At 41.7% G+C, this 12,289-nt stretch overlaps 1 protein-coding gene across 1 annotated transcript in view; it reads left to right on the top strand.

Annotated features, from left to right (window-relative positions):
* ZDHHC9 (zinc finger DHHC-type palmitoyltransferase 9) overlaps nt 1-5,694 on the top strand; it is a 29,451-nt gene extending 23,757 nt beyond the window's left edge. The window contains 3 exon segments of the mRNA NM_001034561.2: nt 488-591; nt 987-1,083; nt 4,129-5,694. Of these exon segments, the coding sequence (NP_001029733.2) occupies nt 488-591; nt 987-1,083; nt 4,129-4,242 (315 nt within the window). The 3' untranslated portion in view covers nt 4,243-5,694.
* Nucleotides 5,695-12,289: the final 6,595 nt, after the last annotated feature.

Genomic DNA, 12,289 nt, shown 5'->3' with positions numbered 1-12,289 from the left:
TCACCATTGTTATGGTATGGTCTATAGTCTTCTAGACTTGTCTAGACTTGTTCCCATGTTTGTTTATGTGAGTATATTATGTTTTTTTCCAGTCTGGATTTTTTTTTCTTTTTTTAAATAAATTTATTTATTTTAATTGGAGGCTAATTACTTTACAATATTGTAGTGGTTTTGCCATACATTGACATGAATATTATGTATTTTTAAATGGAAATAATGTATAACACACAGGTATCTACATTTTCAACTCTATTGTGAATATTTTTCCATGGCTATGCATATATTTTTTTTCTATTGTGGTAAAAGACATATAGCATAAAATGCACCATCTTAAACCATTTTTAAGTGTACAATTAATTGGCATTAGTACATTGACATTGTTGTGCAACCATTGCCACCATCCATCTCTAGAACTTTTCCATCTTCCCATTCTCTATGTAGTTCTTCAACATAATGTTTAATGTAAGCCTTGGCTTTTGTCTTGCAGATCAAAGGCTCATGGACAGGGAAGAATCGTGTCCAGAATCCCTATAGCCATGGAAACATTGTGAAGAACTGCTGTGAAGTGCTGTGTGGCCCCTTGCCCCCCAGGTACTCAAAGGACTGGAAGGTTCTGGAACTCTTGGGACAAGCAGTTAGACCCAATCCTGTCACCTGGTCTGATGGGTTCTTCTGAACATGGCCTCTTGGTGTCAAAAGAAGGCTTCGATTGTCCCTGGGTGCCATATTTACATGAACCGTAGACCACAGGCTGGTTGTTTTGAAGGGATGACCTTTCATTCTTATTTCATCTGTTTATTCCTTTGTTAATGTGGTATTCCATGATTTGTGGAAGAAAAAAGTGAATGGAAGGCAGGAGGTGCGTGCTTGGATCAGGCTAGACTGCCAAAGGGCAGATTTGTGTTTTCCAGCACACACAGCAAGCAGATGTGGGTGGATGTACAGGTGGATGTGAAGTGTTTTGTTAACTCTGCTATCTCCTTCAGTGTGCTGGATCGAAGGGGTATTTTGCCACTGGAGGAAAGTGGAAGTCGACCCCCCAGTACTCAAGAGGCGAGTACCAGCCTTTTGCCTCAGGGCCCAGTAAGTGTTCCTGACTTTTTTTAAAGCTTTTAGACTTTAAGACTGATTCAGTGATAGAGGGTATAGGCTAAATTTATACCTTAGCGATATAATTAGGCAATTTTGTGTCCAATCACTCCAGCTTCCCTGTGTCTGCTTCTGTGCTGACATTTTCTTAAGATCTTTGTGCCCTTGACATAGATTAAGATCTAGTCATTTCTCCAACATTTTGTGCCAGCCAATGTGCTAAGGATACACCAATGAACAAGGCATCCAATGTCCCTGCTCTTACGGACCTCATTGTGTAGTGGGGATGAGAGACAATAAAACAGGCTGTTAGTTGGTACAGTGACAAGTGTCTTGATGAGGGAAGAATAAAATGCTATAGGAGCAATGGTAGTGGTCAGGAGAGTGGGTTGGAGTTAGTGGTTTGGTTACCTTAATAGAAGGGGGCTTCTCTGAAATATGCAGGTGTTACGGAAACTCTCCCAGCTATACTGCTCAGATATGTTTTAATAAAGTATGTTCCTAAGAAGTTATTAGTTGAACTTTCTTCTTAAATAATAGCTCTATTGAGATATGATTCAGATACCATAAAATCTCAGTTAAAAATGTAGGATTCACTGGTTTGTAATATATTCACAGAATTGTGCTATCATCACAACAATCAATTTTAAAACATTTTCATTGCCCTTCCCCCCCCCAAAAAAAAACCCTGTACCCATTAGCAGTCACTGTCCCTTTCCCCCCAGTTCCCTCAGCCCCATCCCTAGGCAACTGTTAATCTGTTTTCTTTTGCTGTAGACTTCTTTCTTCAGTACATTTCATGTGAATGCAGTCGTATTATATGTGGTCTTTTGAGACTGGCTTCTTTCATTTAGGATTGTATTTTCAAGGTTCATCCATGTTGTAGCTTGTGGCGGTACTTTTTTCCCTTATATGGTTGGATAATATTCCATTATATGGATAGACCACATTTTATTTATACGTTCATCAATTGATAGACATTTAGATTGTTTCCACCTTTTGGTTATTATGAATAATGCGGAAATGAACATGTGTATGCAAGTTTTTACATGGACTTATGTTTTCATTTCTCTTGGCTATATACATGAAATTACTGGGTCATATAATAATTTTATGTTTAACCTTTTGAGGAATGGCTGTACTGTTTTCCAAAGTAGCTGTACCATTTTTTCACCCCCACCAGTTGCATATGAGGGTTCCCGTTTCTCCATATCTTGGGCAACACTTGTTATTATCATCCACCATTTTGATTCTAGCCATCCTTGTGTATGTACAGCCATATATCGTGGTAGTTTTGATTTGCATTTCCCTGATGCATTGATATTGAACATCTTTTCATTAGTTTATTGGCCAGTTGTGTATCTTCTTCTTTGGAGAAGTGTCTATTCAGATCCTTTGTCCATTTTTAAATTGGATTGTTTGGGATTTTTTTTTTTAATTTTTGAGTTGTAAGAGTTTTTTGTTCTGTATGTAAGTCCCTTATCAGAGATTTGATTTGCAAAGATTCTCCAATTTTGTATATTGTCTTTTCACGTTCTTGTTGGTGTCCTTTCAAGCACAAAAGATTTCAGTTTTGTGTGGTCTAGTTTATCTATTTTGGTTGTTTTTGCTTGTGCTTTCACTGTCAGATCTAAGAAACCATTGCCTAATCCAAGGTCGTGAAGATTTATACTCTGTTTTCTTCTAAGAGTTTTATAGTTTTAGCTCTTACATTTAGGTCTCTGATCCATTTTGAGTTAAATTTTGTATATTGTATGAAGTAGAGGGTTCAAATTCTTTATTTTGCATGTGGATATCCAGTTGTCTTGGCACAGTTTATTGAAAATTATCCTTACTCTGTTGAATTGTTGTGGTACCCTTGTCAAAAATCAGTTGATCATAAATGTGAGAATCTGTTTCTGGACTTTCAGTCCTATTCCACTGATCAATAAGTTTATTCCTATGCCAGTATCACACTATCTGGGTTACTGTAGCATTGTAGTAAGTTTTGAGATTGTGAAGTGTGAGTCCTCCAAATTTATTCTTTATTCAGTTGTTTTAGTTGTGGTACTTCTAATTTCCATATGACTCCTAGAATCAACTTAATAAATTTCTGCAGATGTACCAGCTGAAATTTTGATGGGGATTGTATTGAATCTGTAGATTAATTTGGAGAATATTATCCTCCTAACATGATTAAGTCTTCTGAGCCAATAATATGGTCTGTAATCTCATTTATGTAGGTCTTTTAAAATTTCTTTCAACAATGTTCTGTAGTTTTCAGAGTATAAGTTTTATATTTCTTTTGTTACCCTTATTCATAAGTATTTTATTCTTTTTGATGTTATTATAATATAAATGGGCTTCCTTGGTGGCTCAGGTCATAAAGAATCCACGTGCTGTGCGGGAGACCTGGGTTTGATCCCTGGGTTTGGAAGATCCCCTGGAGAAGGGAATGGCTACCCACTCCAGTATTCTTTCCTGGAGAATTCCATGGACAGAGGAGCCTGGCGGGCTACAGTCCATGGAGTCCCGAAGAGTTGGACACGACTGAGAGACTTTCACTTTCACATAATATAAACGGAATTATTTTGGAGACTTCCCTGACTGTATCATTCAGGAGATATTTTCAAAGCAGATATACCATCTGAAAATTTAGCCACCCTACCCTCTTTGGTTTAGAATCACTGTTCTAGTGAGCCACGTATTAGGGCCCAAAGAAGATTGAGAGCCACTGTGCCAGACCTTGTGAGACATGTATGTTATAATATTCTGTTGTGAAAGAGGGAAGGTGATCTGTGTAATTATTTGTGGTCCCATTTATTAGTATCATGAATAATAATGGAAACATCTGTCCACAACAGACAGTTAAGAGTAGAACTCAAACTTCAATTGCCTTCTGTTGAGAAGACAATAGTCTAGTTTTGGTTCTGAGTTTCAGGCTGGTGGGAGCATATCTCTAGCCATGAGTGTGGTTAATGGGTTCAGAGGATGAGTTCAGTGTGTATGGATTATCTCCATTTGGATTCTGTATTGACTTTGATATCTTTTCCTTCTCAGGCTCCAATAGACCATCTAAGCAATGAGATGCCGGAGGACACCAGCACTCCTGAAGAGATGCCACCCCCAGAGCCCCCAGAGCCCCCACAGGAGGTGACGGAAGCTGAGAAGTAGCCTATGTATGGAAGAGACTTTCGTTGTGTTTGATTAGGGCTGTGAGAGATTTAAGGGGAGAAGGTAAACCTGAGACAGAGAGAGAGTAAGCTGTTCCTCTCACTGTTTTTCTTTGGTCTTTATTCACCCTGTTGTAAACTGACATTTTCTTGCTGCAAGCTTTTTTAATTTCTGGACTCTAAGCAGTCACAGAAGATGTCAGTCACCTCTGGTAACTGGACAAATGGGTCTCTTGGGCCCTGGCGCTGGTTTTCCATGGCCTCAGCCACGGAGTCTCTTTGGACTCCCCTCTCTTCCCTCCAGATCCCAGCTCTCTTGCTTGGGGTCACTGGCCCAATCCTGGGGTAAAGGTCCTTGAGACTGGCTCAAATCCCCTCAAGTTGCTGCATGTCACGAGTCCAGAGGCAGTCACAGAGACTGCTGGCCAGGGCATTCTCCCTGGATTCTTGAGGCCTTCAGAATGGAGGATGATGGAGAGTAGGGTTGGAGGATTCTCACGGCTCCAAAGTGCCAACATTGCCAGCAAATCCTTTCAGGAACGGGGCAGGTAGCTTCCAGTTGTTGTATTTATTCGTGTAGCTTCTCCTTTGTCCCCTGTCCACTCTCTTAACACCTAAGCCCCACTCTTTTCCCGTGAGATATATGTAAGTAGTTGCAGTATAGATAACAATTTACATTTCTTGTAGACTACCCAGAAACTTTTTACTACCTGTGCCATTCTCAATAAGAACTTACGAGATGCCAATGGCATGGCCCCTCACACTCTCTGTCTCATCTCTCCTCCTCTCTCACTAGCCCCTTTTAATTTGTTTTCCTTTTGACTCTTGTTCCCGTTGGGAGCAGGAACGGCAGTAATAAAAGTGTGCACTTTGGTGGTTCCTTTTCCTCAGAGGAAGCCCGAGTGCTCACTTAAACACTACCCCCTCAGACTCCCTGTGTGAGGCCTGTAGAGGCCCTGTATGCACAAATGGGGAAACCAAGGCACAGAGAGGCTCTCCTCTCCTCTCCTCTCCCCCTGTATCCCCTCAAAACAGAAAAAGAATAATAGAAAAAGAGGATAACAAGTACTTCCATTAGGCCTCGGCTGAGTGAGGAGGGAAAGCCCCGCACTGCTGCCCTCCTGGGTAACCCACTCCAAGGCCTTGGCCCATCTCGGGCTTGGTAACCACACCAGGGGCTTCCTCCAGGCCCCACTCTTCCAGCACTTCCACCGGCAGAGTCCCAGAGTCGCTTCACCCTGGGGGTGGGTTGTGGCCCCCAGTCAGCTCTGCTCAGGACCTGCTCTATTTCAGGGAAGAAAATTTATGTATTATATGTGGCTATATTTCCTAGAGCACCTGTGTTTTTCTCTTTCTAAGCCAGGGTCCTGTCTGGATGACTTCTGGGGAGGGGGGGAGTGTAAACCAGAACTTTTAATCTATTTGAAGGTGATTAAACTGTGTCTAATGCAAACTGCCTGCCTCCTCCTTCCCCTTCCACTTCAGGAACCACTGTGGGGTGTTTCTTTGTGTGGCGGCGGGGGGGTGGGGGTGGGGGTTGAAGGGGTTGCTTGTCACTACTGCCCATACTCCCCTTTTCCAGGGGACCTTGGGTTGGAGAGATTGCTCCCAAATTATCCACTGATCTATATTACACTCTGGGTTGAAGTTTACCTTATTCTGAACTAGGGAAAAAAAAGCCTTTCAAGGCCATGGACAGTGTTGGAAAGCTTGGGAGGGTCAAGGGTTATATTAAAGTAAGAGAAAAAGTTCTTTATTAGGATATTGTTTTTATGCAAATGGATGGTTTTAATTGCAGATGAGTCTTGGTTATTAAAGCAGGCTCATCAGCCTCCTGCCCCCGGAAATATTTTGTTAGTGATCTTTTACGAGTGATGGTATATATTTCTTTTTAAATGGTCTCTAATCAAAATTCCTTACCAATTCCTGTTTCGCTCTCCCCAATTAATCAAAAGTAATGAAACTTGGCTGCTCACAGATTTTTCTCTGTCTTCCTATTTTCCTTGTAGTAGGGTTTGACGTTAGCAGTCCTTGGAGAGACAGAGAGACTGGGACTGTGACCGACTCTGATTCCTGTCCTATCTGCCTCTGCTTTCCCATTCTTTTTCTGGCTCTCTCGGTTTTGTCCTTGTAGTTAGATTTTAGTCAGTTCAAAATAAAGCCAAGCCTGGAAAGTTGGGAAGATAACTAGATTTTTTTCAGTTAACTTGCCACTCAGATGAAACAGTTTTTAGTCAGTTCTCAGCCCGTCTTGTCTCAGCCCATGTCCTCTCTCCTCCTTCAATTTACCTCAGCAATCTTCTGTTGACCCTTGGGTGCATTAGATAAGCTGTCTTTTCCTGAGGTGAAGGGTCAAAATGGAAACCCCTTATCACTAGTGTGAAATGATTTTTTTAAAGCTTCTGGTTTTCCCTACTCCCTGCCCTTGTTCTTTTGCTTTATAAATCTTCTATTTTTAAGACCTTGGCCTGAAGATCTGTCCATTCATACCATGCACCAGCTGGGACTGTTCCTAGTCTGAGTTCTGATCAGAGTGGAGATTGATGAATTGGTCCTTCCCAGGGGAATAGGCTTTAAATTGTTTACTCTTTTCAATGGCTGACATTCTTTCCACCTCTCCCCTTCCTCCCCATTCCTTAAGTTTCCTATGTTCCCCACTTCCCCAGGCCAGGATGGTTGGCATGAATCCCAAACCTCTGGGGGCTGGTGGAATTTGACTCTTTGGGGCCTTTTTATTTTTCATGTCCCTTTGGCCCTGGGGTCCCCTTTGCCCTAGATGAGAACACCATCTCCCCCTTTGCTTTTTTCACCAGTGGCAGCAGTGGGTTCTAAATCTATAGCAGCTAAACTCCATTCTTCCTGTCCTGACCTTCCTGCCTTTACCCATAAGTCCCTTTTTCCTGCTGAATGAATCTCGTTACCTTGTTGAGGCAAAAAAAATTATTTTGTTTTTAAATCTGTTTTCTAACTTAAATGCAATTTAATATGTAAATCTCAGCACTTTTGTGTGAGCCTACAAATGTGTGTGTGTGTGTTGTGTGTGTATGGTGGGATTTTCACTGTCTGGTGTTGTTTTTTTTTCCCCCCCCCCCTCTGGTGTTTCTTAATAAAGAAATCCTTCTTTCCGGGGGGAAGCCAGTTAATGAAGGAGACTTGAATAGTTGTAGAAATAGAAGGATGTCTGTTTCTTTGTGCTTCTGCCTCATTTCTTTACTTGTGCCTAGTGTGAATGACCAGACCCCTCCACCACCTTTTGACCCCCTCCCTTTTAGAGAGCCCTCAGCCTAGTGGGGCAGAGAGAGGGACCTGTACTGTGTCTGGTGCCGCTCTGGGACCACTTGGATTGGCTCAAGCGGTAACCTAGCAACCTAGCTCCCCTCCCTCTCCCCAAGGCCTGGCCCTGTTAGTCCTTTTCTTCCAGCTCAATTCACTTTATACCTCTGAAGCTTGGGGCTGGGCTAGGGAAAATCACCAAGGGATCACAGTAAATGTTTTTTTTTAATAATTTTCTCTCGTGCCTTGGTGCTACTATAGAAGACCAGTGCTTCCAGTGATTCAAAAAGCATTTGTGTCACTTTTGAGAACACATTCTAGGAATTGCTTGCTGTTCTTTGGCAATATGCTTTAGAAATAGTTTCAAAGGCTACAACTGCAAATATCATTAGTTTTAAAGGATGCAAGGCCTACTCCCTAAAAAGGGAGTCATTGTGGATTTCATGTTTTGGATAAATATGAAAGGGAAATGGGAACTAGAAATCTTCTGTAAACCATCAGATGCCCTATAGAACATCAGTATAGGTAGAAAAACCTAGTACAACTATCTGGGCCTAATCGTTACACAAATAAACACAAAACATATTTTTATAGTTTTAATATTATACACTGAGTTTCCAGTAATGCAGCAATTGTGTAAATTGAGTAAAGATGGTCCTTTATTTTATTCAGAAATTTACCAAGAGTTGTGACTTTTGAAAATCAGATCACCAACAGGAGTGCCGTTCATGGTTTTTAAGTCTCCAATGTTTAGTCTTCCTTTGTAGCATTTGCATTTGCAGTGAATCTGCATGTATAGTGGAAGCATTGGACTCTTAGATCTTTTAGTATAGTCTTATAAAGGCATTCGCATCTGAAGTATAGTTCTCTGATTCTAAATGACTTTTCTTTTGTTTCTTCTTTGTACTATAGTTACTGTATTATATTGCTATTCTGGAAATTATGTGTATAAGCAGTTTATATTAACTATGAAATGCATTTCAGGCCAAGGGTATATTATAAAATATTATATATACCAAGGGAGGGTTGAGAACCCCTGGACTAGATTATCTCAAAGGTCCCTTTCTACCTCTAAATAGTTGGAAGACTTAGAAAATCAACAATGCCCCTCATCTCCTTATACCTTTAGTGTGCTTTTTAAATTTTAAAAGTAACACATGTTGAAATTTTGAAAATACAGGAATGTAAGAGGATTGAAAAAAATCACTCATAAAATTATCACCAAATATATTAATCACTGTTAATGTTTTTTATTTCTTTCTGGTCTTTCTTCTTGTGCATATATATATATATATATATATATATACATATTTTTGAACATGACTGGAATTCAACTATCAATATAGTTTTGTAATCCAGCTTTTTTTACTTAGTATTTTTCATACCATTATAAATTATTTGAAAATGTTTTTTAATGACTCCATGATATATATATAATCTTTCCCCTATTGTCAGACATTTTTTAGGCATCTCCAGTTTTTCCTTATTATAAATATTGCTATGATGAACTTCCTTATATATGGGCATATCTGTGATTATTTTTTTAGGATAAATTCCTAAAGGTGGAATTACTGAGTTTAATGGCTCTTGATGTGTGCTATGCTAAGTCACTTTAGTCGTGTGACCCCATGGACTGTAGCCCGCCAGGCTTCTCTGTCCATGGGATTTTCCAGGCAAGAATACTGGAGTGAGTTGCCACTTCCTCCTCCAATGGCTTTTGATAAATATGGCCAAATTACTTTACAGAAAGGCTGACCCAGTTTGTCCTACCACCTCTGTATCAGAGAGCCTCCTTCAACACACCTTATTTAAACACTCGATCATCTGATAGCTAGTTATTAACTGATATCTCCATGCCTTCATTTCCTAATTCCGTTAATTATGAGGTAAAACATTTTCTGCACCTCCCATCTGCCTTATGTTTCTTGCCATTTTTATTCTGTGAATTGGCTAAGTCCTTTGTTTATCTTTCTTCTGGCATTAGGGGTTTTTCTTGTTGTTTAGTCACTAAGTTGTGTCCGACTTTTTGTGACTCTTTGAATTGTAGCCCACCAGGTTCCTCTGCCCATGGGATTCTCCAGGCAAGAGTACTGGACTGGGTTGTCATTAATAAATGGAAGCTTGGAGCTCATCCTCCACCATAGGCCAGGAAGTAAGGGAGCCTTGAGTTAGAAGTGTCTTTACAACTCTGGAGCACAGCATAGATTTACCACCCTAACATTCCATGTCTCTTCACTTTCTTCAAGCCCCCCTCCCACTACCTTTTCTGCCAGCCACTGCTGGTCGTCAGCTATCACCATTCCAACTTGCCTGCATGGGTGGTAGTTTTGTGCCCCAACTAGAGACATGGTTGTCATAAAACCTGGCCTCTGTCCATGACATTCCTAAAAGGAAAACACCAATCATGTAGTTCATATTGCTTGTGCTCACTTTTGTGAGCCCTCTCTGTCTCTTATCAGAAAGTACCACGACTTATCTAAGGTCACATGGACAGTTACTGGTAAAGCCAAGACCAGAACCCAGGTGTCCTCAGTCCCAGTCCAGAGAGTTTTCCAGCATAACCCCCTACCCCTCAGTCGAGCAGGTATAGACAGAGAAAGCGGTTTGAATAATTCCAAGTGCCACTGAAATGAAATGAGCCTTTCCTTTATTTAACATTCAATAAATACTTGTTGAAAACTGACCACTGCTGCTGCTAAGTCGCTTCAGTCATGTCTGAATCTGTGCGACCCCAGAGACGGCAGCCCACCAGGCTCCCCTGTCCCTGGGATTCTCCAGGCAAGAACACTGGAGTGGGTTGCCATTTCCTTCTCCAATGCATGAAAGTGAAAGTGAAGTTGCTCTGTCGTGTCCGACTCTTGGTGACCCCATGGACTGCAGCCCACCAGGCTCCTCTGTCCATGGGATTTTCCAGGCAAGAGTACTGGAGTGGGTTGCTATTGCCTTCTCCGGAAAACTGACCACATTCTAGGGCTAACTTTAGGCGAAATTGCATTGTTGACCCCGTTCTCTTGAGAGTTGAGAAGCAGCGATGATTTTAGGATTTTATTTTATTTTATTTTATTTTGCCATTTTGGATGAATTTTACCAATGATGTCTCCATTTTAGGCAGGCAGAGGGCTGACTATATATAGTCGAGCTGGTCTGGGGGTAGTTGTTGGGTTTTTGTTTTAAACTTAAATCTCTTAAATCTCTCTTCAGACACCTGCGCTTAGGTTGAACTGATGGTGGGGTTTCTTTAGCACAGAAAGTCAGGAAGTTGCCTAGCCGGGTTCCCACAGTCAAATTGTCTGTCCCTTTGTGAGGGCCATTGCCCTGGGCCCTTTCTGACGCTATCCCTGGCAGCTCCCGGAGGCAGTGGTATACAAATGCTATATTGGTAACTGTGAAGTTATAGGAAAAGGTGAAGTCTACATATCAAGTGCTATAGAATTGCGTTTATTTAGGGCTTTCCTGGAGGAGGAGTGTCGGCTGGGTCTACAGGGGAGGCAGTTCCTTCCCACTTGATTGTGTTGTTTGTTGGCCAAGCAACATAGAATGTGGCTGACGTTGTGTGAGAAGTGAAGGTAGCCTTTATTGTGAAGGAGGGGTGGGAGAGCCACTTCTTTTCCCCAGCTGGGAAACCTCATACCTCATCCTGAATTTCCTGCCTGGGAGGCTGCGGGGGAAGGCGGTGAACCTCACGGAGACTACCGTGATCAGGGCCCATTTTTCCCTTTACAGACCTCTGTTAGCTTGGTTTTAATGCCCGTTGTCTCCCATGGCTCCACCGAGGCCTCCACTTCTGTGAAAAAACCCTTCTGGGCAGGGTTTCTATGAGTCAGAAACAGCAGCTGGGGCCAGTGTCAGACCACCTTGCTCTAGGGTCTGGGCAGGGACAAAAGAGGGAATTTGTGGAGGCAAGAGCTGTTGTGGGGGTGGGGGGTAGCTGATCAGGACCTACCTTGGGAAAGAGAGGTGGCGAATGACAGGGGAGATGGTTTAGGAGGAAGGTGCTGATACCACCGACTGCTTGCCCTAACTGCTTCAGCCTCTAATCCTGACTTGATGCTCTTTCTTTTTGAATCTGGCTTTTATCCACTTCTTTCTGGCAGCACATGGACGTCCAAGGGAGTTGCCTAAAATAAGGCTGGTACCCAGGGCTGATCATCTTCCTATGGGCTGGGCACAGCAAGGGCTGTCCTGGGCTTCCCAGGTGGACTTTCTCCCATCACCAGCCTCTCCACACACCAGAGCTGGAACCCCCTACCCTGAATGCTAGCACCCTCTGGAAGCTTCGAGATAGCTTGTCTCTGAGCTACAGCAGTTAGCCTGCAGACAAGCACATGTCAGCATGGCCTTTGTGCCCATTCTTGAGCTCAGTACCTTTAAGGTTACAAAAAATGTAAAACTCCACGATTTATTGTCACTATGTGCCAGGAACTTTATACACTATCTCATTTCTTTCTCTGCCAACCCCAAGAGGTAGGTATTATTAGCTGATTATCCTTTTTTGTTAAATTTAATTTTTATTTATTTTAAATTATTTTAAAATTGAGATTTAATTAACATAGCGTTGTGTGAGTTTAAGGTGTATAAAGTGTTCACTGGATATATTTATCACAATATAGATCATTATTTTATAGACAAGAAATGTATGTGTATGTAATTACCTCAAATTGTATAACTAGCTAGTAAGTGGTGGAGCCAGGATTTGAAGACACTTTAGTAACTCCAAAGCCTTTGCTCTGGGTCACTGCACTAACTAGGGGGTCCAAGGAGAGATGGGCCTTAAA

This window comes from Bos taurus, chromosome X (assembly GCF_002263795.3).
Source record: "Bos taurus isolate L1 Dominette 01449 registration number 42190680 breed Hereford chromosome X, ARS-UCD2.0, whole genome shotgun sequence".
Lineage (NCBI taxonomy): Eukaryota > Metazoa > Chordata > Mammalia > Artiodactyla > Bovidae > Bos > Bos taurus.
This window is presented reverse-complemented; position numbering and strand designations above follow the sequence as displayed.